Genomic DNA, 27,048 nt, shown 5'->3' with positions numbered 1-27,048 from the left:
CTGTACACAGCAAATTCTCCAGTTTTAAATTTAACACTGTTCCAGTGTCTATACGGGTCCACACTTTCACTGGTAAATTAACACAGTGTAAAGCCTTATTTGCATACTTCGCAGGATGCCTTGCCTTTCGAGTGAATTGTATCACCACCCTGTATTTGTTAGTGACAGACATGGTTGTTGCATTCATTCATTTTCAGTCCTGTGGCCTTCAAATAATCCCAAGTGAATATTATCATTCAAATGTAATTCTTTATAACAATACATACTTCCTAAGGCCTTATGTTGAGGGCCTAGTTTTACCCCAATACAGCGGCCGGAAACTCATGGTTTACAGGCCACATCAAGCCTGAAAGTCACATTTATGCCGGCTTGCAATGTAATGTGTAATTCCAATTGGAATTCAGCCAGAGTGGGAACATCCAACATTAGGAATTTGTATTCACCCAACTTTTATTCAGAATGACTGCCAGGGTTAGGAAGACTAAAATATGAGAGTACCTAAAGCATTTAAACTGGACAACCATTTCAGTAATGGGTGCAAGTAACATATTGGATTAGTTTAGAAAAATGTATGGAATTTATATTTGAGTAGCACAACATTAATCAATGTACATACAAAACTCTTAAAAAAAGAATTACAATTAAAAATCACCTGCATTGAGCATGCTGGGAAACATGATGGCCGTGGTTTTGGTTCAACATCGGTTATTAACAGACACTTGGGTTCTATTACACCACTCGGTGTCAATTTAACCCTTAGAGTTAATTTTACTCCGGAATCAACACAAAAAAATGTTACACTGAAAAATCAACACTAGGTAACACTGGCCAATTTGCTGTGTATATTAAAGCATACAACACATGTACAGCACACTGCAATCCATCCTTCTCTTCATCCCTTCATCCCTTCATCCCTCCCTCCACCAGCGTGTGTACTCTTATGTCCGTCCCTATTGGTAGTGTTTAATGAAGCTCGTCAGTCTTTCTCTAAAATCAATTAACAAATATCCCTTCCCTCTCCATCACAGAGCTGTCTCTAGGTTTCCCACCCCTCTATTCTTTTCCGCTCCCTATTTTGCCTCTGCGGCGCCGCCCCTCACCCCTGCTGGCTGCGCCCTCTCATGCTCTCCTCCCTCCGCCTCCAGCAGGCTGTTGAGCTTCTCCCTCTCTGCGGGGGCTCCATTCTCTAGATGGGCCTCAGGCTCATCTGGCTTCTTCTTGATGCACAGGAAGTTGCCCATGCAGATGACGATGGAGGCCAGAATGACCTCACAGCCAGCCAGCAGGAACACGTACATGTAGTTATGGGTGGCGTCCAGCAGACGCCCTATGGGAGAGGAGAAGTATGAGAAGAGTTTATTACCTATTATACATTCAGGGCATACGCCGTTTATTACCAGCTAAAATGGCTATACTGGCTTTGATTGTTTGAAGACTTGGTTCTAAACCCTTATGTCATTTCCACACCCCGGCTCAACCCTAACATTACAAAAGAATGCAGTTTTGAAACTGCAGTCAACTGTGGTATTTTGGATGCAGTAATTGCAGAATAACTGTACTCTAGCTGCAGTTACACTGCTAAATTACTGCAGTAAAAAACATGTTATTTTTTAGCATTCTGCATTTATACTTCCCACATCTTCATGTGAAATTAATCAGATTTATAATTTACAAATTATGCCCTGGCAAATATTATGCTTGCTGGTCAAACCTAAAACATTATCCCAGTTTGATATGCTGCTTGTGTATTCAGTCCCATAATCAGCTAAAAATAGAAAGTCATGTTTTGGTCAGGCAGACAAAAGCACATGGCTAGCTAGTTGGCTACAATTTCACAATAGTGTGTAATCACTATTTATTACTTCTAAACTAAACACCTTTTTGGGTGGATTCTTGTTGTTTGGTTTACTGTTTGAACAGTCGCTGAGATTATTTTGTTATCAATGCAAAATAGGCAACTTTGATGAATAGCCTATAAATAAGATCAAGGAAGCAAGTGACAACACTGCCCCCATGGCTGCAGAAGGAATGATACGGCATGTCTCAATTTTCAGGTAGTAAAAAAAGTGTATTACAAGGCCTTTTGTTAGAAAAAAACATTCCGACGCTCCAAATCTTGCATGTGCGCAGATCTTCTAGAAAGCGTAACCTTATCCATATCCCAACTCCATATCCACACCCCGGCTCAACCCTAACTTCAAGTCCACATTATGGCTCAACCCTAGCTTCATGTCCACAGCCTGGTTGAACCCCAACACTAGCCATAACCCTAAACCTTCTCCCTGTGTGTACTGACCTGCTCCAGGCGGTCCCACCAGCACAGCGATAGCCTCCATGAGCAACACCAGCCCTAAAGCGCTGGAGAACTTCTTGGTGCCCACGATGGCCATGAGAACCTCGAACTGCAGCGCCCCCACCATCCCGTAAGAGAGCCCGAAGAAGATGCAGAACACCACCAGACCAGGGTAGTCTGTCGCCTGCCAAAAGAGAAGCAACACCCTTGGTTAAATAATTCACAACATGATATGACCTGAGAAAAATTAATGACCATCACTGATTAATCATTAAAATTCTATGGATACAATTGCGCCGGGTCCACAATAATACACTATATATACACAAAAGTATGTGGACACACCTTCAAATTAGTGGATTCGGCCTTTTCAGCAACACTCGTTGCTGACAAGTGTATAAAATTGAGCACACAGCCATGCAATCTCCATAGACAAACATTGGTAGTAGAATTCCCTTACTGAAGAGCAGTGACTTTCAACATGGCACCATCATAGGATGACACCTTTCCAACAAGTCAGTTCGTAAAATTTCTGCCCTGCTAGAGCTTTCCTGGTCAACTGTAAGTGCTGTTATTGTGAAGTGGAAACGTCTAAAAGCAACAAAGTCTTAGTCGTGAAGTGATAGGCCACACAAGCTCACAGAACGGGATCACAGAGTGCTGAAGCGTGTAAAATTCATCTGTCCTCAGTTGCAACACTCAATACCGTGTTCCAAACTGCCTCTGGAAGTAACGTCAGCACAATAACTGTTCGTTGGGAGCTTCATGAAATGGGTTTCCATGGCCGAGCAGCTGCACATAAGCTTAAGATCACCATGTGTAATGCCAAGTGTCAGCTGGAGTGGTGTAAAGCTTGCCACCATTGGACTCTGGAGCAGTGGAAACACGGTTGAGTGATGAATCACACTTCACCATCTGACAGTCCGACAGATAAATCTGTGTTTGGCGGATGCCAGGAGAACGCTACCTGCCCCAATGCATAGTGCCAACTGTAAAGTTTGGTGGAGCAGGAATTATGGTCTGGAGCTGTTTTTCATGGTTCGGGCTAGGCTCCTTAGTTCCAGTGAAGGGAAATCTTAAAGCTACAGCATACAATGACATTCTCGATGATTCTGTGGTTCCAACTTTGTGGCAACAGTTTGGGGAAGGCCCTTTCCTGTTTCAGCATGACAATGCCCCAGTGCACAAAGCGAGATCCATACAGAAATGGTTTGTCGAGATTGGTGTGGAAGAACTTGACTGGCCTGCACAGAGCCCTGACCTTTATCCCATTGAACACCTCTAAGGATGAATTGGAACGCCAACAGCGAGCCAGGCCTAATCGCCCAACATCAGTGCACGACCTCACTAATGCTCATGGCAACAATGTTCCTAAATCTAGTGGAAAGCCTTCCCAGAAGAGTGGAGGCTCTTATTGCAGCAAAGGGGGGACCAAATACATATTAATGCCCATGATTTTGGAATAATATGTTCGACGAGCAGGTTTCCACATACATTCCTGTATAGACACATGACCAAAAGTAATAACAATACAACACAGATTAAATATTGTTTACATCCCATAGAACACATCCATCCATACAAATAATATCAATAAAAACAAGTTCCAGACTTACCTGTGAGCTGATCACGTCGGTAATGCCATTAAAGAGTATGGCGAAGCTGAAGAGATACACACATCTAGGCCGGACCCACTTTATCCCCGCAATCAGCCCACATGTGGGCCGGGCGAAGATATCAATGAACCCCAGGATGGTGAGGAGGAGGGCAGACTTAGTGTCTTCATTCCCCATCTCCTTGGCATAGCTCACCACAAACACAGGTGGCACAAAAAGACCCAGTACCATGATGGACGCAGCTATGGCATAGATGATGAAACCTCTGTCTTTAAATACACTAAAATCCAGGAGCTTTTTCTTAGGTTTGTTTTTTTTTCCTGCTTCACCCACAGCCTGGTCCTGGGTCTTCTTGGGGCCTACCAGGGGCCTCATCAAGGCCCCACAGGCGCAGCAGTTGAGCAGCAGGCCCCCCAGGATGAGGAAGCCGCCTCTCCAGCCATAGTGGTACTGCAGCACCTTTGGGGAGAAATATGAAGAAAAACATTAACGATGAGCCGTATCGCTGATATGCCGCCGAAAGAGCATACAACTTCCCCTTTGTGTTGTTAATCCTTCAGAGCAGCACACATCTCTCATTGTGTTCATATGCTTCTCCCTACATCATAATACTGATCTACAACTGCAGATAGGGAGACTGAAGAGAAGTGTAGTACCTGTCCCAGAGGAGAGAGGCAGCAGAGAGCCACAGGGCTCCCGGCAGCAGATAGTCCATTAGCTAGAGGCCTCTTCTCACTAAAGTAACGATTCAGCATGATCAGAGACGGCTGGAAGTTTAGCGCCAGGCCCAGACCTGGCAGACAGGGGGGCAAACAGTTTTTTAAAGTGGGTGTGTGGGTGTACCCACCAGTAAAGGTAGATGTGTGTATTTATTTACTAACCTGTTATAACTCCAGTACAGATGTAGATGTGTATGATACTGGTGGCCAAGGAGGCCAGGATCATTCCCAAGGAGGCAAAGAGCCCTCCCACCATCATCACTGGCCGACACCCAAACTTATTCACCAGCACACTACACAGTGGACCTACACACACACACACACACACAGAGAGTATTGTACAGCTAACCTTGTGGGGGGACACAATTCAGTCCCATTCAAAATCCCATTTCCCCTAACCTTAACCCAAAAACCTAACCCTAGCACCCAACCCTAACCCTTAACGTAATTATAACCCTAACACTAATTCTAACCTTCACCCTAAACCCTCTAGAAATAGCATGCATATATATATATATATATATATATATAAAAACGTTCCAGTTCTCTGACCCTTCCACTTGGAACGAGCTACAACAGGACATGAAATAACAGGAGCTTGTCTCTTGACGAGTCTTGAGTTTAAAGATAAAATCTGTGGTGTACACAATAGCAATTTTGTTTTTCCCCCAGTTGCTTAATGATTCTTAAACGTAATTAAATCTAACATAAACTTAATCTATCAGGAAGATTAGTTGAGACCATGGTGATTCCAATATTGTTTGTTTAAATCTTTTAAAATGTAGAGAACTTTACAGACCATTGTTGCACTACATGTAATGAGGACATGAAGGGGTCCTTACGGTATAGCTGACCCTACTCATTCCTCATTGATGCTGATAAAATAAAATAAGCAAATCTAAAAGCTCATTTCCTGTACATACATTTAAAAAAAAATCAAATGGCTTATTATGCGTTCACGTTTCTAATTTTGACAAACAATTACTTTCCCATTGTTCCTCAAAAATGCAGTGTATGACTTAACATTTTGTAGCTCTATTTCAACTGTTGCTATATAAGACCAAATCCAGGTGGTGAGTCACACATGCCATCTGGGGTCTGCGTGCTAGGTCAGTTAGTGGGGGGCTATCAATGGTTTGGCCCCTACACACACACTACGTACCTGTGCCGTAGAGCATGGCCAACAGTATAGAAGAAATCCATGCACAGTCGCTGTATCCCACTCCGAACTCCCTGATCAACTCCTTGAAGAACACACTGACGGCCTTGGGGAAGGCGTAGGAGAACCCAGTGATGACGAACCCTCCGGCCAGCACGGCCCAGCCCCAACCTCCGTCTGGTGCCTTGACATCACTAGGCTCATCATCTACCACGGCTCCTCCCATGATCCTCTCTGCTAGGATATTCCCTCAACCTTCTGTTCTGTCAACTTGGGTCAGAACAGAGAGAAAAAGAAACGGAGGAATGATTTTAAAAGAATGGCGGTGGAATATATTTTACAGGTTCCTGACCAATTCTGCCATTTTGTGTGTTTTTTGGCACCGATCTTACATTTTATAGTACATCATGTATCCGCCATCGTTTCCTATAACCGAAAAGAGCTTCTGGACAGTGATCACCAACCTTGATCTGGATGAAGATTTCTACTTAAAATGAGTCTGCGGTATAGGACATACTGCTCACCACAGACCAGGCCCCAATACCAGACACTCAGAAGAGAAAGAGACTGCGATAGAGGCCGACATCCGGGTACCCGGTGAAACTACGGTGGCGAGTAAATAATCCGCCTCTACCCGCTCTTCTATTGGTGAATGTAGAATCACTGGAGAACAAAATGTACGAGCTCTGTTCGAGACTATTCTATCAACGGGACCTGAAGAACTGTAATATCTTATGTTTCTCGTAAACTTGGCTGAACAAGGACAATATTCTAGCATTTTTCCCCCCTATGCATCGGCAGGACAGAACGGCACCATCAGGTAAGCTTAAAGTGGGTGGTGTGCGTTGCTTAACAGCTGGTGAAAGTCTTGAGGTTCTGCTCGCCCGAGTTAGAATACCTCATGATAATCTGTTGACCACACAATTTTCTCCTTTATATTTTTCGTAGCTGTCCATTTACCACCACAAACCGATGCTGGCAGTAAGGGGCACTAAGACTGCACGAGAACAAGCTGTATAGGGCCATAAGCATAAAGAGGCAGCACTCCTGCAGTACCAGTGATTTTAATGCAAGAAAACTGAAATCTGTTTTACCTCATTTCTATCAGCATGTCACCTGTGCAACTAGAAGTAAAAAAATATGTATTATTAAATCACCACCACCTTCACTCCACACACACAGCTCTCCCTCACAATCCATTTGGCAAATCCTTGACCCAGTCTGTAATATCTACGTTTCAAGTAGACCAAAGTCCCAGTGCCCAAGAACAATGCCAAGATAATATGTCTAAATGACCATCGCCCCGTAGCACTCATCTGTAGCCATGAAATGCTTCGAAAGGCTGGTCATGGCTTACGTCAACACCATCCCAGACACCCTGGACCCACTCCAATTTGTATACCGCCCCAACAGATCCACAGATGACGCAATATCAATCGCACTCCACACTGCCCTTTCCCATCTGGACAAAAGGAACACCTACAGTACTAGAGAATGCTGTTCATTGACTACAGCTCAGCGTTCAACACCATAGTACCCTCCAAGCTATGAACCCTGAGACTGAACACCTCCCTCTGCAACTGGATCCTGAACTTCCTGATGGGACGCCCCCCAGGTGTTGAGTTTAGGCAACACATCCACTACGCTGACCCTCAACACAGGGGGCCCTCTGGGGTGCGTGCTTAGTCCCCTCCTGTACTCCGGTTCACCCACGACTGCGTGGCCACGCATGACTTCAACACCATCATTAAGTTTGCAGTACCACAGTATGAAACATAATACCCTAAAACCGAAGCGGTCAAAACAGGGAAATGGTTCCAATCTTTTTTCCAGCATCATTTTTTGTCCCCACCAAAGGTGATTTTAGAAACACTTAAAATAAGGGCTGCGTTTCGTGTGGGCTTACCCTGGCATGACATTTTGATAAATATATTTGCCTGTATTTACCCCCCCAAAAATGAAATGCAATGAACTGCTCATGTGGCTATCATACAGAACTACAAATGCCATGTTGCTTTGGATGAGACTGCCGAATCAAGGCAAAAGGTTAGAATCTCTGGATTAAACTATGAATACATTGGCTACATTTCATTAAATTCACAATTATGTGAAATGAATTGGGCAAGTTTTTAAAAAATGTACACAATACCTTTCAGCAACGGTGTCAGCTAAAGAGGACATGCATGAGCTTGCAGGGATTTGTAGTCTTGCATAATGTCTACTTGGATGCTGATTAGCATTTGAAATCAGAGTAAATAGAGCCGAATAAATTGATTAAAGTCACCTTGTCCGAGAGAGATTTACACGATTATCAAAACGTCATGCCAGGGTAAGTCTACACAAAAACACAGCCCTTAAGTTTTTCTAAAATCCTCCAAGGGAAAAATGCATGGTGGAGAAAAAAAAAACTATTGTAAACATTTTCCTGCTTGACGGCTAGGTTTTATGGGTATTATGACACCACTGTGGGGCTCGAAATCACGTCGACAGGGCTGTAGTGGAGCAGGTTGAAAGCTTCAAGTTCCTCGATGTCCACATCACTAAGGATCTATCATGGTCTAACACCAACACAGTCGTGAAGGCACGACAACGCCCCTTTCCCCATCAGGAGGCTGATAGGAGGACCCCCGTCGGACCCCCGTCAGGAGTGGCTTCTTTCTGGGCACTCTACCGTAAAGCCCAGATGGGTGAAGCACTGTAGAGACTTGTCCTTCTTGCAGGTTCTCCCATCTCAGCCAAGAAACTCTGTAGTTCTGTCAGAGTGGTCATTGGGTTCTTGGTCACCTCCCTGACCAAGGTTCTTCTTGCCTGGTTGCTCAGACGGCCAGCTCTAGGCAGAGTCTGTGTAGTTCCATATTTTTTCAATTTCCCAATGATGGATTTTTTTTGTTTTAATATATAAAATGCTGAATTCAGTCTAACATAATGTAGAATAAGGGGTGTGAATACTTTCTAAAGGCACTGTACCTCAATTACCTCTTACTCCTTTACATCGACCCGGTACCCCTTGTATATAGCCAAGTTACTGTTAATAATTGAGTATCTATTATTACATGTTTTACTTTTCTCTCTATTTTCATTCTCTGCATTGTTGGCCCGTAAGTAAGCGTTTCACTGTTAGTTTGATGTGATGTGTACTTAAGTCAGCAATAATAGAGAAGAGGGGATCACATCAGGGTTAGACACTCAGTGTATGCAAATAAATTAACCTAACTTGTGCTCATCTAAAGATTACTCCTCTAGATGATGCATCATGGGTGAATAAAACCATTTACTGATTGGAGTTTACAGGAACTTGAAAGTGTTTTGGTAGTGCGACACGTCCATAGACCTTGTACATAATAAATATATACTTTAATGTAAACTTCAACTAGTATACCACTTTTATGACTTATGGACAAACTGTTTGACTCAAATAAATTAGGTTGAAGAAAAAAAATATACAATTGCGTAAAATGACCTGAATTTAATCCGGACGAATTTCGGAAATTGTTGTGCCATTCATCTGCCACCATCACCAGGCAAAGTTAATCTCCCTCGGTAGGTAATAACCTGAAATATTCAAAAGATTAGCCAGCTGGTCTGTTTGCTGGTTCTGGATGTGTCATATGCATTGATTGAGGTAAAACTTTGCCACTGATGGAACCACCTTTGCCAGCTATTGTTAATCTTTTGAATATTTCATATTACTACCTGCCGAGGGGGATAAAACTTGAGGAACTTTTTCCAGATCTGAAGACTCAATACTTGTTGCCACTGTCTTTCAGGGGAAGGGTCCTGGTCGCTAACAACTTGGCCGCTTCAATGCTCTGGCACAGGCTGATGGTGTTGGACACCCACAGTCTCGTCAAGCCACTGCAGAGGATTCTGGCAGATTTCTTTTGGTCAACACTGGACACGCGCAGCAGTGTTGACCTCCCTTTGCATGAGGGGGGCCAAGGGCTGGTGGTGACGGAGTCCAGAGTGAAAGCCTGTATACAAGCTGCACAGAGAGTTCTGTACCAGCAGGGGGTGTGCTGGAGAGACACTGTTTGGGAAGTTCTGAGGAGAGCAGGAGACCTTGGGTACGACAGGCACTTGCCCTTGTTGAATGTTGAGCAAGTCGATATGTCAGCCATTACTTTGTTCTACCGTGCTGTGCTCGGAGGTGTGGGAGAAAAATAAAATAAAACTCTGTTCAGAGATGTTTCACAGGAGCATGGATAATGGAGGAGCCACTCCTTCACAACCAACTCATCCAGAACAGTGTGCTGACCTGTTGCTTGTGGGCCAGGCTTGTGAGTGGGGTTCACTAAGTAGGGTGACCTGCAAGAATTGGCTGGGTGTAAATCTGTACGCAATGACTGAAGGTGGCTCAGAAAGACTGTAAATGTAAATGTAAAGACCATCTGCATGGGCTGAGGGCAATGGGACAGATGGGCCCGGGCTCTTCTCTGAGAGGATGTTGGTGCTCTGTGTATAAGCCTCCCATAGAGAAGTGTATTGCTGATCCATCTACAGCGGGGATTATTCACAGGGCTATCGCTACGAACGGATATGTGTCACACCTTGATCCATCAGTGTGGAGGGGGTGTCTGACCTTATATCCTGCCTGTTTGGCCCTGTCCGGGGGTATCATCGGATGGGGCCACAGTGTCTTCTGATCCCTTCTGTCTCAGCCTCCAGTATTTATGCTGCAGTAGTTTATGTGTCGGGGGGCTAGGGTCAGTCTGTTACATCTGGAGTATTTCCCTTGTCTTATCCGGTGTCCTGTGTGAATTTAAATATGCTCTCTCTAATTCTCTTTCTCTCGGAGGACCTGAGCCCTAGGACCATGCCTCAGGACTACCTGGCATGATGAATCCTTGCTGTTCCCAGTCCACCTGGCCGTGCTGCTGCTCCAGTTTCAACTGTTCTGCCTGCGGTTATGGAACCCTGACCTGTTCACCGGACGTGCTTGTTGCACCCTCGACAACTACTATGATTATTATTATTTGACCATGCTGGTCATTTATGAACATTTTAACATCTCGACCATGTTCTGTTATAATATCCACCCGGCACAGCCAGAGGAGGACTGGCCACCCCTCATAGCCTGGTTCCTCTCTAGGTTTCTTCCTAGGTTTTTGGCCTTTCTAGGGAGTTTTTCCTAGCCACCGTGCTTCTTTCACATGCATTGCTTGCTGTTTGGGGTTTTAGGCTGGGTTTCTGTACAGCACTTTGAGATATCAGCTGATGTACGAAGGGCTATATAAATACATTTTATTTGATTTGTCCTGTTGGGAGGAGTGACACATCTTTTTTGTTGTTCCAGGCTGTAAGGGTTGTTTTCTGTCCTTGGTGGATGGTGTAGAGGCCTAGGGTTGGGGCTGACTCGGGACCTATATGTTGGAGGGCCTAGGTAATGTTTAGCCAACAGGTGAAGGGACTGCCTAGTAAATTGACATTTTTGCCTGCCCCAACAGGTAATGTGGAAGACCAGGAAACATGAGATGCAGGGGGCGGAGTGTACGGGCCCCAGAGCTGTGCTGCTGGGGAGGACTCTGCTGGTTTGTGGATTTTCTATTGGTGTGAGGCGTCGGGGTCTCTTGTCAGAATTGGAGCGACTTAGCACATTCAGCAAGCCTTTGTGCCAGCAACACTGCAGAATCCATAAAAAAAAAAAAAAAGATAAGATGAATCAAAGTAGTCATCACATTTCAAAGCATTGCATCTGTAGCAAAGTGCCTGTAACTCTCTGAATGGGACGGGAGGTGTGCACGCATGCATGTCTACTGTATGAACTACTCCAGTGTCATGTGTAGCCGCCTGGCTCCCAACCAACAGGCAAACACATACTTCTCCACTTGCCTCACCCTTCTATAGCAGTGTGCCCCGACCCCTCACAATGCAGCATTCCGCAAGCCCACGACTATCAGCTCTCCTAAAATAAGACCGTGACATTTTCCATCTCAGGACAGACACACAGCAACAACAAAAAAGGTGGTGATAAAGCTGCAATGGGTAAATTGTTGAAAGACTCAGACTATACCTTGACACTAATCTTTTAGCATTGAATGCAATGTATTGACTTACAGTTGAAGTCAGAAGTTAACATACACCATTTAAACTCAGTTTCACAATTCCTGACATTTAATGCTAGTAAAAATTTCCTGTCTTAGGTCAGTTAAAATAAAGTGGTGATCCTAAGGATGTGAAATGTCAGAATAATAGTAGAGAGAATGATTTATTTCAGTTTTTATTTCTTTCATCACATTCCCTGTGGGTTAGAAGTTTACACACACTCAATTAGTATTTGGTAGCATTGCCGTTGAATTGTTTAACTTGTGTCAAACGTTTCAGGTAGCTTCCCACAATAAGTTGGGTGAATTTTGGGCCATTCCTACTGACAGAGCTGGTGTAACTGAGTCAGGTTTGTAGGCCTCCTTGTTCACACACGCTTTTTCAGTTCTGCCCACACATTTTCTATGGGATTGAGGTCAGGGCTTTGTGTTGGCCACTCCAATACCTTGAATTTGTTGTCCTTAAGCCATTTTGCCACAACTTTGGAAGTATGCTTGGGGTCATTGTCCATTTGGAAGACCCATTTGCGACCAAGCTTTAACTTCCTGACTGATGTCTTGAGGTGTTGCTTCAATATATCCACATAATTTTGCTTCCTCATGATGCCATCTATTTTGTGAAGTGCACCAGTCCCTCCTGCAGCAAAGCACCCCCACAACATGACACTGCCACCCCCGTGCTTCACGGTTGGGATTGTGTTCTTCGGCTTGCAAGCCTCCCCCTTTTTCCTCCAAACATAACAATGGTCATTATGGCCAAACAGTTCTATTTTTGTTTCATCAGACCAGAGGACATTCCACAGGTACACCTCCAATTGATGTCAATTAGCCTATCAGAAGCTTCTAAAGTCATGACATTTTCTGGAATTTTCCAAGCTGATTGTAAACCTCTGACCCACTGGAATGATAGTGAATTATAAGTGAAATAATCTGTCTAAACAAATTGTTGGAAAATTTACTTGTGTCATGCACAAAGTAGATGTCCTAACCGACTTGCCAAAACTAGTTTGTTAGAAAGGAAACCAGCCCCGTCGCGGACCACGATGTCCTGCTCCCAGACAAACTAAACTTCTTTGCTCGCTTTGAGGACAATACAGTGCCAACGACACGGTCCGCTACCAAAACCTGTGGGCTCTCCCTTCACCGCAGCCAACCTGAGTAAAGCATTTAAACGTGTTAACCCTTGCAAGGCTGCCAGCCCAGACAGCATCCCTAACTGCGTCCTCAGAGCATGCGCAGACCAGCTGGCTGGTGTTTTTATGAACATATTCAATCAATTTTTATCCCAGTCTGCTGTTCCCACATGCTTCAAGAGGGCCACCATTGTTCCAGTTCCCAAGAAAGCTAAAGTAACTGAGCTAAACGACTATCGCCCCATAGCACTCACTTCCGTCATCATGAAGTGCATTGAGAGACGAGTCTAGGATCATATCACCTCCACCCTACCTGACACCCTAGATCCACTCCAATTTGCTTACCGCCCCAATAGGTCCACAGACGACGCAATCACACTGCCCTAACCCATCTGGACAAGAGGAATACCTATGTAAGAATGCTGTTCGTCGACTACAGCTCAGTATTTAACACCATAGTACCCTCAACTCGTCATTAAGCTCGAGACCCTGGGTCTCAATCCCGCCCTGTGCAACTGGGTCCTGGACTTCCTGACGGGCCACCCCCAGGTGGTGAGGGTAGGAAACAACATCTCCACCCCGCTGATCCTCAACACTGGGGCCCCACAAGGGTGCGTTCTCAGCCCTCTTCTGTACTCCCTGTTCACCCATGACTGCGTGGACATGCACGCCTCCAACTCAATCATCAAGTTCGCAGATGACACTACAGTGGTAGGCTTGATTACCAACGATGACGAGACAGCCTACAGGGAGGAGGTGAGGGGCTGTGTGAGTGTGGTGTCAGGAAAACAAACTCTCACTCAACGTCATCAAAGCAAAGGAGATGATGGTGTGCATCTTTGTTTTTTTGAAAACTATTTATTTCTCACTATGAAAGGTAAGGAGGTCCTTATGCTTCCAAAACCCTACTGCAAGCAGGGTTCAGATTTTAGCACCAGGGCTCTTAACAAAAACCCCTGTACAGAAGACACCTTCTTCCAATGACTTATGTGTAATGTAAAGGAACCATGAGTCTTGAGCAAGGAGAAAGCCGTTCCCTGCAATTTTGCCACCCTAGTCAAGATCCAAATACACAAAAATGGCCTAAGATATTGGTTAAAATACCAGAGATTCTCACGTGACACGTTATATTAAGCAGTATTATTGAGCTATATCAGCCAATAGGGTTGACGTAGTTTGAAAGTGCAGTTAGGGCATAATATAATTTTAGGAGCAGGCCAATTTGTAAGCAGAGTAAAATACGTGTGTTAAGCTATGTAAAGGAATATTGCTATCATATAGGAAGTTAAAGACAACTGCGCCATGCTTCTCCGCCATATAATCTATTTAATTGAGACCACACGTAAGCACACTTGATCTCGCATTCCCAACAAAATAGAAGGTAGGCTACAGAACATACATCAGCAAGTAGTAGGCTATTAGCGTTTGTGAATATTGCGACAGATGTGCTTTGAATACAAGGAAGTCTACAAAACAGTCTCGAAATATTATTTCATAACTTTGATAGGAAAGGGGACAATTTGCAGGCAGATACTAATACATGTTATTAATATATATTTCCAGTCAATGACGGAACCTAAACTACAGCCTATCATATTTAGGAAGTTAATTTCCATGGAAAAAACTCCGTGTGCTTCTCTGCCAATGAGTATATTTAATTGAAACCACGTAAAGGCACATTTGATCTCAGGCTAGTGTACCAGCAGCATTATCCCATGGGAGTTTGTGAATAATAAAGCAACAAAGATGTGCTTAAATTACAGCTGTCAACCAAAATTATCAACTGGTATGACACTTTAATCATGCCAATGTTTAAAAAATTGTTTTACCTGTTGTTCTTACCTGACGAAGCTTTGTATGTTGCGTCTTCTGGTCTGGCCCATGCGTTCACGCCTCTTCTCATGTGAGTATTTATTTCGGCATGGCTGCGATTTTCTGGAAACCCATTTGCTGTGACTAATGCCACGTTCAAAACAACTGGGAACTCAGAAAAATACGAGGTCAAATAATGACGTCAGTGATCTTCAAGTCGGAAAGTCGGAGCTCTAGAAAGAGGCCCAAGTTCCGGAGTTGGAATTCCGAGTTGGATGACCGTTAAAACACATTTTTCCTAGTCGGAACTCGTTTTTTTCAAGTTACCTGTTTTTTTGAACGCACTGAGGTCGGAAGTTCCGAGTTCCCAGTTGTTTTGCAGCGTTCAAGTGCTAGACGGAAAAAGATTTCTGCGCATGCAATTTCAAAAATGTGTTTTATGTAGCTAATGCCCACTTTGCTGCCTACGTAGCTGCTGCTCATGCCTCGATCAGTCCGACAGCATCATTGCATCACAACGGCATAATAAATTCTGCAGTCATACTAAAATGATGTAATCCACCATTTTAAATAAAATCAAAGTTTATTGGCTGTGTACACAGATTTGCAGATGTTATCGCGGGTGTAACAAAAATGCTTGTGTTTCTAGCTCTTACAGGTAGGAATAGCCTACCTAGCAACAGAAAAAACACACAATTTTTTATACACAAAATCCCACAAAATGTTTAAATGAAGAAATAGCAGAATGAGCAATGTAAAAAAAACGGAATATATATGTATATACATATATACTGAACAAAAATATAAATGCAGCATGAGCTGAAATAAAATATCCCAGAAATGTTCCATAGGCACAAAAAGCTTAATTCACTCAAATATTGTGCACAAATTTGTTTACATCCCTGTTAGTGAGCATGTATCCTTTTCCAAGATATTCCATCCACCTGACAGGTGTTGCATATCAAGAACCTGATTATTACACATGTGCAACTTGTGCTGGGGACAATAAAAGGCAACTCTAAAATGTGCAGTTATTGTCACACAACACAATGCCACAGATGTCTCAAGTTTTGAGGGAGCGTGCTATTGGCATGCTGTTAAAGGAATTTTATATCTTGATGATAATAATCAATAATCAATTCGCCTTGACTAATGCCCAAGGTTTGTAAGACAATGGGTTAAAATAATTAGGCAAGGACTCAGCTTTCTGCAAAAGGTTTCTGTAGCTTTATTCAGAGAACGTTCTGGCGTCAGGATAACAAAACAGTCATTATATAGTTCTTGCTTACTTACGCACATGCATTTACACACAATCTGTTGGTGACCTGCAACCCCCATTGACTTCTCACGCTGTTTATCACATTCTGGCTCAGCCTGTTCCTTTCCTACAAGGTTAGGAACTCTCTGAAGTTTTACTCCCTTGACCATCTGCTTCTGTAGCTCTCTATACTAATTGCATACACACATTTCTTTCCCTCTCCAGTGGTTCCTGGACTTTCCGGAACTAATCAGACCAATCGATCCCTACATTGATCATTACATTGATTATTCATTAACCATGCTGTATGACTAATAATTCATCATGGTTTATTGATTCATTTACCTTTATTAGATAATTCTCTTATCACATGCTGACTGTAGGAATGTCTACCAAAGTTGACAGAGCATTGAATGTTAATTTCTCTACCATAAGCTGCCTCCAACATCGATTTCAAGAATCTGGCAGTACGTCTAACCGACCGCGTGAAACCACACCAGCCCAGGACCTCCACATCAGGCTTCTTCACCTGTGGAATCGTCTGAGACCAGCCATGAAACAATTTATGGGGTATTGCAGTTTGGCATCGTAACTGACTTCAGTGGGTAAATGCTCACCTTTGATGGCCACTGGCACACTGGAGAAGTGTGCTCTTCAAGGATGAATCCCAGTTTCAACTGTACTGGGCAGATGGCAGACAAGCGTGTATGGCGTTGTGAAGGCGAGTGGTTTGCCAATGTCAACGTTGTGAACAGAGTGCCCCATGTTGGCGGGGTGTTATGGTATAGGCAGGCATAAGCCAAGGACAACAAACACAATTGCATTTTATCAATAGCAATTTGAATGCACAGAGGAACTGTGACGAGGCCCATTCTCGTGCCATTCATCCGCCACCATCACCTCATGTTTCAGTATGATAATGCACGGCCCCATGTCGCAAGGATCTGTACACAGTTCTTCCATGGCCGGCATACTCACCAGACATGTCACTCATTGAGCATATTTGGGATGCTCTGGATCAACGTGTACGACAGCGTGTTCCTGTTCCCGCCAATATCCAGCAACTTCGCACATCAATTTGAAGAGGAGTGGGACAACATTCCACAGGCCACAATCAACACCCTGATCTACTCTATGTGAAGAAGTGTGTCATACTGCAGGAGGCAAATGTTGGTCACACCAGATACTGACTGGTTTTTTGATCCACGTCCCTACCTTTTTTTAAGGTATCTGTGACCAACAGATGCTTACTGCTAACCTACAAAGCATTACATGGTCTTGCTCCTACCTATTTCTCCAATTTGGTCCTGCCGTACATAACTACACGTACGCTACGGTCACAGACCCAGGCCTCCTTACTGTCCCTAGAATTTCTAAGCAAACAGCTGGAGGCAGGGATTTCTCATATAGAGCTCAATTTTTATGGAATGGTCTGCCTACCCATGTGAGAGACGCAGACTCGGTCTCGACCTTTAAGTCTTTACTGAAGACTCATCTCTTCAGTAGGTCCTATAATTGACTGTAGTCTGGCCCATGGGTGCAAAGGTGAACGGTAAGCCACTGGAATGATGAACCGCCCTTGCTGTCTCTGCCTGGCCGGCTCCCCTCTCTCCGCTGGGATTCTCTGCCTCTGACCCTATTATGGGGGCTGAATCACTGGCTTACTAGTGCTCTTCCATGCCGTTCCTAGGAATGGTGTGTTACTTGAGTGGGTTGAATCACTGACGTGATCTTCCTGTCCGTTTTGCGCCCCCTCGTGTAGTGGAGATTTTAATTGGCTATACTCAGCCTTGTCTCAGGGTAGTAAATTGGTGGTCTGTTGATATCCCTCTAGCAGTGTGTGGGCTGTGCTTTGGCAAAGTGGGTGGGGTTATATCCTGCCTGGTTGGCCCTGACCAGGGGTATTGTCTGACAGGGTCACAGAGTCCCCCCCCCCCCCCCGTCTCAGCCTATGCTGCAATAATCTATGTGCTGGGGGGCTAGGGTCAGTCTGTCCTATCTGGTGTATTTCTCCTATCTTATCTGGTGTCCTGTGTGAACTTAAGTATGCTCTCTCGAATTCTCCAATCTCTCTCTCTTCCTCTCTTGGAGGACCTGAGCCCAAGGACTACCTGGCCTGATGACCCCTGGCTGTCCCCAGTCCAGCTGGTCATGTTGCTGATCCAGTTTCTGCTGTTTAGCCTTAGGCTATGGGACCCTGACCTGTTCACCAGACATGCTACCTTGTCCCGGACCTCCTGTTATTGACCCTCTCTCTCGCTCCCTCCCTATTTCTCTCTATCTATAAAAAGCCAACTGACATTTACTCCTGAGGTGCTGACCTGATGCACCCTCTACAACCACTGTGATTATTATTTGACCCTGCTGGTCATCTATGAACGTTTGAACATCTTGAAGAACGATCTGGCCTTAAAATGGCCATGTACTCTTATAATCTCCACCTGGCACAGCCAGAAAAGGACTGGCCACGCCTCAGAGCCTGGTTCCTCTCTAAATTTGTTCCTAGGTTCCTGCCTTTCTAGGGAGTTTTTCCCAGCCACCATGCTTCTACATCTGTATTGTTTACAGTTTGGGGTTTTAGGCTGGGTTTCTGTATAAGCACTTTGTGACATCTGCTGATGTAAAAAGTGCTTTGTAAATTCATTTGATTATAAATTTGATTGGATGCATATCTGTATTCCCAGTCATGTGAAATCCATAGATTAGGGCCTAATGAATATATTTCAATTAACCGATTTCCTTATATGAACTATAACTCCGTCAAATCTTTGAAATTGTTGCATGTTGCGTTTATATTTTTGTTCAGTGTAGTTAATAGACCAATAAGAAAGAGAATTCCAAACCTCTCTGCCAATAACAGCTCATTTTAAGTTTTCCCCTCCCCACTCTGACCACTCCCAGATAGTCCTAGCTAAATTATTTCTTGAGTAATTGCTTTTTGCTAAGAGGCTATTGTTGTTTCTTTTTGACCATTTTAATTAAAAACAATCAGGTTAAGGTAATAATTGTTCCCCAGAAATTATTTGATTTTGAGATTTAAAAAACGCTGCATTGGATCTTTAATGTTGTATCTTTCATACCTCCGTACTTACCTTAGTTGTATGCGCAAAGCGTCATGGGTGTTAAATGTGGTTATCACTGCATTATATGTTATGACCCCTATGTCCAGAAAACGCGCTGCGAATAGGACCCCGCGGACACTAGGGGACCCCGACCCCAATTTATTTTTATATACAGTGCATTCTGAAAATATTCAGACCCCTTGACTTTTTTCACATTTTGTTAGCCTTATAGCCTTATTATAAAATTGATTTAAAATATATATATTCTAATCAATCTACACACAATATCCCATATTTTGTAGACATTTTTGCAAATGTATAAAAAAACAACAACTGAAATATGACATTTACATAAGTATTCAGACCCTTATCTCAGTACTTTGTTGAAGCACCTTTGGCAGCAGTTACAGCCTTGAGTCTTCTAGAGTATGACGCTACAAGCCTGGCACACCTGTATTTGGGGAGTTTCTCCCATTCTTCTCTGCAGATCCTCTCAAGCTCTGTCAGATTGGATGGGGAGCGTTGCTGTACAGCTATTTTCAGGTCTCTCCAGAGATGTTCGATCAGGTTCAAGTCCGGGCTCTAGCTGGGCTACTCAAGGACATTCAGAGACTTGTCCCAAAGCCACTCCTGTGTTGTCTTGGCTGTGTGCTTAGGGTCATTGTCCTGTTGGAAGGTGAACCTTCACCCCAGTCTGAGGTCCTGAGCAATCTGGAGCAGGTTTTCATCAAGGCTCTCTCTGTACTTTGCACCGTTCATCTTTGCCTCGATCCTGACTAGCATTGACTAGCCTCCCAGTCTCTGCCACTGAAAAACATCCCCACAGCATGATGCTGCCACCACCATGCTTCAACGTAGGGATGGTATTCCTCCAGATGTGACGCTTGGCATTCAGGCCAAAGAATTCAATCTTGGTTTCATCAGACAAGAGAATCTTGTTTCTCATGGTTTGAGAGTCTTCAGGTGCCTTTTGGAAAACTCTAAGCGGGCTGTCATGTGCTTTTTATTGAGGAGTGGCTTCCGTCTGGCCACTACAATAAAGGCCTTATTGGTGGAGTGCTGCAGAGATGGTTGTCCTTCTGGAAGGTTCTCCCATCTCCACAGAGGAACTCTAGAGCTCTGTCAGAGTGACCATCGGGTTCTTGGTCACCTCCCTGACCAAGGCCCTTCTCCCCCGATGTAACGGCCGTCGTCAAAATGAGACCAAGGTGCAGCAGAGGATGTGTTCATCTTGAAAGATTTTAATGGATCGAATGAACACTTACAAAATAAACCAAAAACGACCAGCAACAGTTCTGTCAGGTTACAAAACTAAACAGAAAACATTCACCCACAAAACCCAAAGGAAAAACAGGCTGCCTAAGTATGACTCCCAATCAGCAACAACGATGTACAGCTGTTCCTGATTGGGAGCCATACCCGGCCGAAACAAAGCAATCCCAAACATAGAAAACCAGACATAGAATGCCCACCCAAATCACACCCTGACCAAACCTAAATAGAGACATAAAAAGGATCTCTCAGGTCAGGGTGTGACACCCGATTGGTCAGTTTGGCCCAGCGGCCAGCTCTAGTGTCACGTATACTCCCTCTCCGGCCTCTAGGTCATCAGGCTGCTGATTATCCCACACACCTGTCACCATCATCAAGTTCACCAGCGCCTCCTGACACTCACTTGGACTGCATCACCTCCTTGATTATCTTCCCTATATCTGTCACTCCCCTTGGTTCTTTCCTCAGGTGTTATTGAATCAGTTTCATGTCGGTGCGTTGTTTGTGTTTCGTGTTTATTGTTTTGTTTATTTATTAAAACACTCACTCCCTGTACTTTCTCCCCGACTCAGCACACTCGTTACAGAATAACACCTCACCTAAGGCAGGCATCAGGGAGTGTTTTTTTGTTTAATTAAAAATAAAAAATTGTCCGTGTAAATGACGTCGGGTCCGGGAGCCGCTACAGGCTCTCTTGCCTCAGCCAGATTGCCAGTCTCCCCTGCCTCAGCCGGCTTGTTCGGCTTTCATGCCTCCGCCGGATCGCCAGGCTCCCCTGCTTCCACCGGCTCATCAGGCTCTCATGCCTCAGCCAGATCGCCAGGATCCCCTGCCTCAGCCGGCTTGTCGGGCTTTCATGCCTCCGCCGGATCGCCAGGCTCCCCTGCTTCCACCGGCTCATCAGGCTCTCATGCCTCCGCCAGATTGCCAGTCTCCCCTGCCTCAGCCGGTTCCCGCGCCCCATGTTATGATATGATCTATGATAGATATATTTTCGTGGTCTTGTTGTGCTACATATGAGGACATGAAGGAGTCCTTGGCTTATGGTGTAGCTGACCCTGCTCATTTCCGATACATGTAGAATTTTTGAAAAATCTGGTGAAGTTGACCAAGTCTCGGACACATTTTCTAGGAATCATAGTTTTGAGGGAAATACTCCTTAAAGTCAAAGGGCTATTGCAAGAAACGACATGAGATCATTTTTCAGTTAATCAATCTCTGACTTTACACATACGGGGTCTATTGAATGTATTATGAGAAACATTCCTCTGGCTCTGCAGGATTAGTAAATCACACCTCAAGGGAAAGGGGAGGAGGATGAGGGACAGAGGGCTCCGGTTGCACCTCCCTGCTCCAATCCAATCCCACGTCAACTCTCTGTGGTTCTTTTCTCTCTCCCAGAGGCCTTATGTCCAACCCTTGTTCCTTTCCTCCCAAACGCGCCCCTCTTCCTTAAAGGTATTTTCTTCCGAAACTTTCCCCTCCTTCTAAACGCCCTGTATGCGCCTGCATTTCTCAAGCAAGAATTTTGCTAGAACTGTCTGGGAGTGGTCTCAGTTGGGAGGGGAAAACTGAAAACTAGCTGTTTTTGGCAGATATTTGGAATTTCTTATTGATATATTAACGAATTTACCGCCTAGTGATGTCACCAGGCAGGACAAAACTCAATCAAACTAATCGAGGCTTAACTTCTAGGAGGCCTTTTCAAACAGCTCATACACTAAAATGGCATAATTTTCTAAATGTCACAGTATTATTCCAACCTCGTATGTAGGTTTATATACAGTACCAGTGAAATGTTTGGACACACCTACTCATTCAAGGGTTTTTATTCATTTTTACTATTTTACACATTGTAAAATAATAGTGAAGACATCAAAACTATGATATTACACATGGAATCATGTACTAACCAAAAAAGTGTTAAACAAATCTAAATATATTTTAGATTCTTCAAAGTAGCCACCCTTTTCCTTGACAGCTTTGCACACTCTTGGCATTCTCTCATGCAGGTTCATGAGGTAGTCACGTGGAATGCATTTCAATTAACAGGTGTGCCATGTTAAACGTTCATTTGTGGAATTTCTTTCCTTAATGCGTTAGAGCCAATCAGTTGTGTTGTTACAAGTTATGGGTGGTATACAGATGATAGCCCTATTTGGTAAAATACCAAGTCCATAAAAAAAGCTAAAATAAGCAATTACTTTAAGACATGAACGTCAGTCAATCTGGAAAATGTCAAGAACTTTGAAGGTTTCTTCATGTGCAGTCGCAAAAAACCATCAAGCGCTATGATAAAACTGTCTCTCATGAGGACCGCCACAGGAAAATAAGACCCAGAGTTACCTCTGCTGCAGAGGATAAGTTCATTAGAGTTAACTGCACCTCAGATTGCAGCCCAAATAAATGCTTCACAGAGTTCCAGTAACAGACACATCTCAGCATCAACTGTTTCGAGGAGACTGCATGAATCAGGCCTTCATGGTAAAATTGCTGAAAAGAAACCACTACTAAAGGACACCAATAAGAAGAAGAGACTTGCTTCGGCCAAGAAACACAACCCTTGGACATTAGACCAGTAGAAGGCTGTCCTTTGGTCTGATGAGTCCAGATGTGATATTTTTGGTTCCAACCGCTGTGTCTTTGTGAGATGCAGAGTAGGATGAACGGATGATCTCCGCATGTGTGATTCCCACCGTGAAGCATGGAGGAGGAGGTGTGATGGTGTGGGGATGCTTTGCTGTTGACACTGTCAGTGATTTATTTAGAATTCAAGGCACACTTAACTAGCATGTCCCACTATCATTTGTTTTTCAACAGGACAATGACCCAATCCACACCTCCAGCCTGTGTAAGGACTATTTGACCAAGAAGGAGAGTGATGGAGTGCTGCATCAGATGGCCTGGCCTCCACAATCACCTGACCCAATTGAGATGGTTTGGGATGAGTTGGACTGGAGAGTGAAGGAAAAGCAGCAAGCAAGTGCTCAGCATATGTGGGAACTCCTTCAAGACTGTTGGAAAAGCATTCCTCATGAAGCTGTATGATAGAATGACAAGAGTGTGCAAAGCTGTCATCAATGAAAAGGGTGGCTACTTTGAAGAATCTAAAATCTAAAATATATTTTGATTTTTTTAACACCTTTTTGGTTACTACATGATTCCATGTGTCATTTCATAGTTTTGATGTCTTCACTATTATTCTACAATGTAGAAAATAGTAAAAATAAAGGAAAACCCTGGAATGAGCAGGTGTGTCCAAACCTTTGACTGGTACTGTATATTTTGTTTGGGAATATATATACCACATAAATACTTCACTTTATGATATAATAATACAGTAATTACTATATAATTCTGTATTAAACTGTAGAATACTATAGTACTGTAGTATCCCTTGATCATGTGTAGTACTTAGTATAGAATTTGGTAGTATACTGTAGAATACTATTGTAAATACTACAGCATTATACACCAAAAAACACTGTAGTAAATACTACAGAAATGTTCTCAAAACACTACAGTCTACAAAAACAATTTTTTTTGGAACTATAGTAAATACTACAGTATTTCATTTGCCTATAACCTGCCCATTCCCTTCCCCTATATACCAATTTGTGCCACCTGTAAGTGAGAAACCTACATGCCATGTATAGACCATACTGTGTTCCCTATACTTACAGAAAAGAGCAGAAGCTCTGAACTCTCCGTTCAGAACCCGGTCCTACCTACTAACAGGTTATGAAAAATGTGTTCTGTTAGTATTTCTCCAGAAGGTTTCCTCAAGGAGAAGCCCCCCACCTCTATATCAAAGATAACAACAAAAAACACTTTAATAAATACTACAGTAGTGTCCCCAAAAACCCTACAGGAAATACTACAGTATACTATACTACAGCCCGCAAAAACACTACAGTAAATACTACAGTATACTACAATCAGCAAAAACACTACAGTAATTACTATAGTATTTACACTGAGTGTACAAAACATTAGGAACACCTTCCTAATATTGAGTTGGACCCTCTTTTTCCCTCAGAACAGCCTCAATTCCTTAGGGCATGGACTGTACAAGATGTCAAATGTATTCCACAGGGACGTTGGCCCATGTTGACTCCAATGCTTCCCACAGTTGTGTGAAGTTGTCTGGATGTCCTTTGGTTGGTAGACCATTTGTGATACACAAAGGAAACTGTTGAGCGTGAAAAAATTGTTGCAGCTCTTGACACACTCAAACCGGTGCGCCTGGCACCTACTACTGTACCCTGTTCAAATCTTTTGTTTCTCCCATTCACCCTCTGAGTGGCATATCCATGTCTCAATTTTCTCAAGGCTTGAAAATCATTATTTAACCTGTCTCCTCCCCTTCATCTACACTGATTGAAGTGGATTTAACAACTGACATCAATAAGGGATCATAGCTTTCACCTGGATTCCCCTGGTCAGTCTATGTAATGGAAAGAGCAGGTGTTCCTAATGTTTTGTACACTCAGTGTACTACTCTTTTTTAACTACAATATTTATACTATAGTAAACATTAAATACTACAGTACACTACAGTGAATACTTCAGTAAAGTCCGCAAAAACACTACAGTCATGTTTTTGATTGCACTGGGCCTTTACTTACTCATCACTATTGGGAGAAGACAATTTGCTTGCCCCAAGTACTTTAAACAATGCATTAACATAAAGTTTTGCAGTATAAAGGACTTGCATTATGTTTTATCACTGCTATACTATATAATCATGGACCATGAAAACATAGGTGTAGACATAATCTTTGGCTCCCTATCTGATAATGTTCAGGGCCCCAAACTGTACAAGTGTACCAAGTTTCATGCTTTTATGAAAAAGTAAAAAAATGCACCTAAAATTTGCAGATATCTCCTGGACTATATTTCATCTTGCTTGGTAGTATGCCAGAAGAGATGAGCAGTGGATGATGTTTTTGTACTTTTTGAAGAAAACATATCGTTTAGTATGATTGCATGCATGTGATATCAGCTTTAGTACAGTCCTGCCCTCAGGACTATGTAACCAGTTTTATAAAATTAAAACGTTTCCAGTGATATATTTCTCTTGAATTCTGATTTCTGTCAGAAGACATGTTTCCACAGGTGAGGCACACACACCAAAAGACTGAGCAGATGGGTAAGTGTGTGTGTGTGAGAGAGCCCACTGTTTCTTACTTTAAGTCAGCACTTTCTAGTATTATGTGTGTGAGTGTGTGAGTGAGAGAGTGAGAGAGAAAAGAGATAGCTGATGAGCGTGACCTCTGTTTGGAGGAAGAGGTGTAGTCATGATGAAGCATGTGACCACAGGCAGGTAGAGTAGGTCAGGTGAGTGGTGCCAGGTGAGTCCGGTGAGTTCCAGGCAGGTGTATTGGTTTCCTCTGTCATCAGCTTCCTTTGTCTCTCTGCATGGTAGCAGCACATAACTTCTCTGGCTGGCTGTCAATGAGGAACCTTGTTTAATCAGTCTCTATCTCTTTCCAAGTATGGTGAATGCTTTGCATACATTTGTTATAACAATACATTACATTACACAGCAATGCACAGTCATCTAAACCCATTAAAGACCTAAACAAGTTTGTATATAAACATTTTTATTATAACATTTTGCAGTGTTTTTTGTTCGTCATTGTGGGCAATACTTTACTTTTCGTTCTTCACAAACACATTTTCTACACGGACGAATTACACAAACGGACAACGCTGGGGTTTCCATAGAAACATGCCAATTCACAGAAGAGAGCGGGAGAAGTCAAATTAGCATTTTAAGAAAGTGTTCAACGCAATCGGTAATACATCTATAGCTAAACAACTCTTTCATCTAAGAGCGACATTAGTTAGTTGCATGCTGCCGAGGTACGTTAGCGTTAGAAAACCAGCTGCTAGTTTAGCCCTCCTAACGGTAATGTAACGTTAGCTAAAGTAAGCTACGTACGAGCTAACGCGTTACCTAGCGAGCAACGTCTGCTTTCATTTCGGAAATTGTGTGTGTGTGTCATGTAATGTAATGTGTTTTCATGATGCAGTATGTGCATTGACCCTCTAGACTTTGATGTGTGTGTGTTCTCTAGCCATGCAGGCTAATGATGGAACTGACCTGGACACCCAGTTGGCATGTAAGGAGAAAGAGTGGAAGGAGCTCCAGACCCTACGGGTCCAGCAGCAGGATCTGTCCCTCCGTGATGCCCAGGAACAGCTCTCTCTCCTCAGGCAACGCTTCCAGCAGCTCAGGGAGGACTTCTGCTTTAACCTGGCGGTGTTGGAGGAGAGAGACAGAGAGCTGGAGAGATATGACGCGATGGCAGCCCACGCACAGGCCATAGAGACTGCCAGGTCAATCATTCAATCAAATGTATTTTATAAACCCCTTTTAACATTGTGTGTGAGAGAGAGTATTGTTGTATTATTTGTTATGTATCCCATGACCCCCTGGAAAACATTGACTATTGTCACTGAGAGGACTATTCTAGCTTTAACATGTGACTTTCCTTATTGAAGGCAGGAGGAGTTGAGTCAGTTACGTATCCAGATAGCCAAGCTGCAGGAGGAGAGGGAGAGTGAGGCAAGGGAGGTGAGACACAGCCAGCAAAGAGCTGCCGAACACAGGCTGCAGCTAGAGAGGCTCCAGAGGTGAGTGGGGTGGGGTTAAGGGCAGGGGAGTGGGGTACAGG

The 27,048-nt window shown here is 43.6% G+C and overlaps 2 protein-coding genes across 4 annotated transcripts in view; one reads left to right on the top strand and one right to left on the bottom strand.

Annotated features, from left to right (window-relative positions):
* Positions 1–232: 232 nt before the first annotated feature.
* On the bottom strand, positions 233–25,779 carry LOC115201405 (monocarboxylate transporter 4). Of its 3 annotated transcripts, none has more exons than XM_029765005.1 (7): positions 25,640–25,779; positions 5,791–6,057; positions 4,791–4,934; positions 4,566–4,702; positions 3,910–4,368; positions 2,297–2,477; positions 233–1,327 (listed from the first exon to the last, which is right to left on the bottom strand). In XM_029765005.1, the coding sequence occupies exons 2-7, from the start codon at positions 6,011–6,013 to the stop codon at positions 1,071–1,073; spliced, it is 1,401 nt and encodes a 466-aa protein (XP_029620865.1). In that variant the 5' UTR covers positions 6,014–6,057; positions 25,640–25,779; the 3' UTR covers positions 233–1,070. The 3 variants fall into 3 exon arrangements, with proteins under 3 accessions (XP_029620865.1, XP_029620864.1, XP_029620863.1); XM_029765004.1 differs by lacking the exon at positions 25,640–25,779 and adding an exon at positions 14,791–15,060; XM_029765003.1 differs by lacking the exon at positions 25,640–25,779 and adding an exon at positions 14,804–14,983.
* Positions 25,780–25,994: 215 nt separating this feature from the next.
* The window catches only part of ccdc57 (coiled-coil domain containing 57), a 32,780-nt gene continuing 31,726 nt past the window's right edge, over positions 25,995–27,048 (top strand). The window contains exons 1-3 of the mRNA XM_029764986.1: positions 25,995–26,166; positions 26,449–26,710; positions 26,876–27,007. Of these exons, the coding sequence (XP_029620846.1) occupies positions 26,451–26,710; positions 26,876–27,007 (392 nt within the window). The 5' untranslated portion in view covers positions 25,995–26,166; positions 26,449–26,450. The remainder of the gene's footprint in view (positions 26,167–26,448; positions 26,711–26,875; positions 27,008–27,048) is intronic.

Source organism: Salmo trutta, chromosome 10 (genome assembly GCF_901001165.1).
Source record: "Salmo trutta chromosome 10, fSalTru1.1, whole genome shotgun sequence".
Lineage (NCBI taxonomy): Eukaryota > Metazoa > Chordata > Actinopteri > Salmoniformes > Salmonidae > Salmo > Salmo trutta.
The sequence above is the reverse complement of the archived record's forward strand: the minus strand, read 5'-3'. Positions and strand labels throughout refer to the sequence as shown.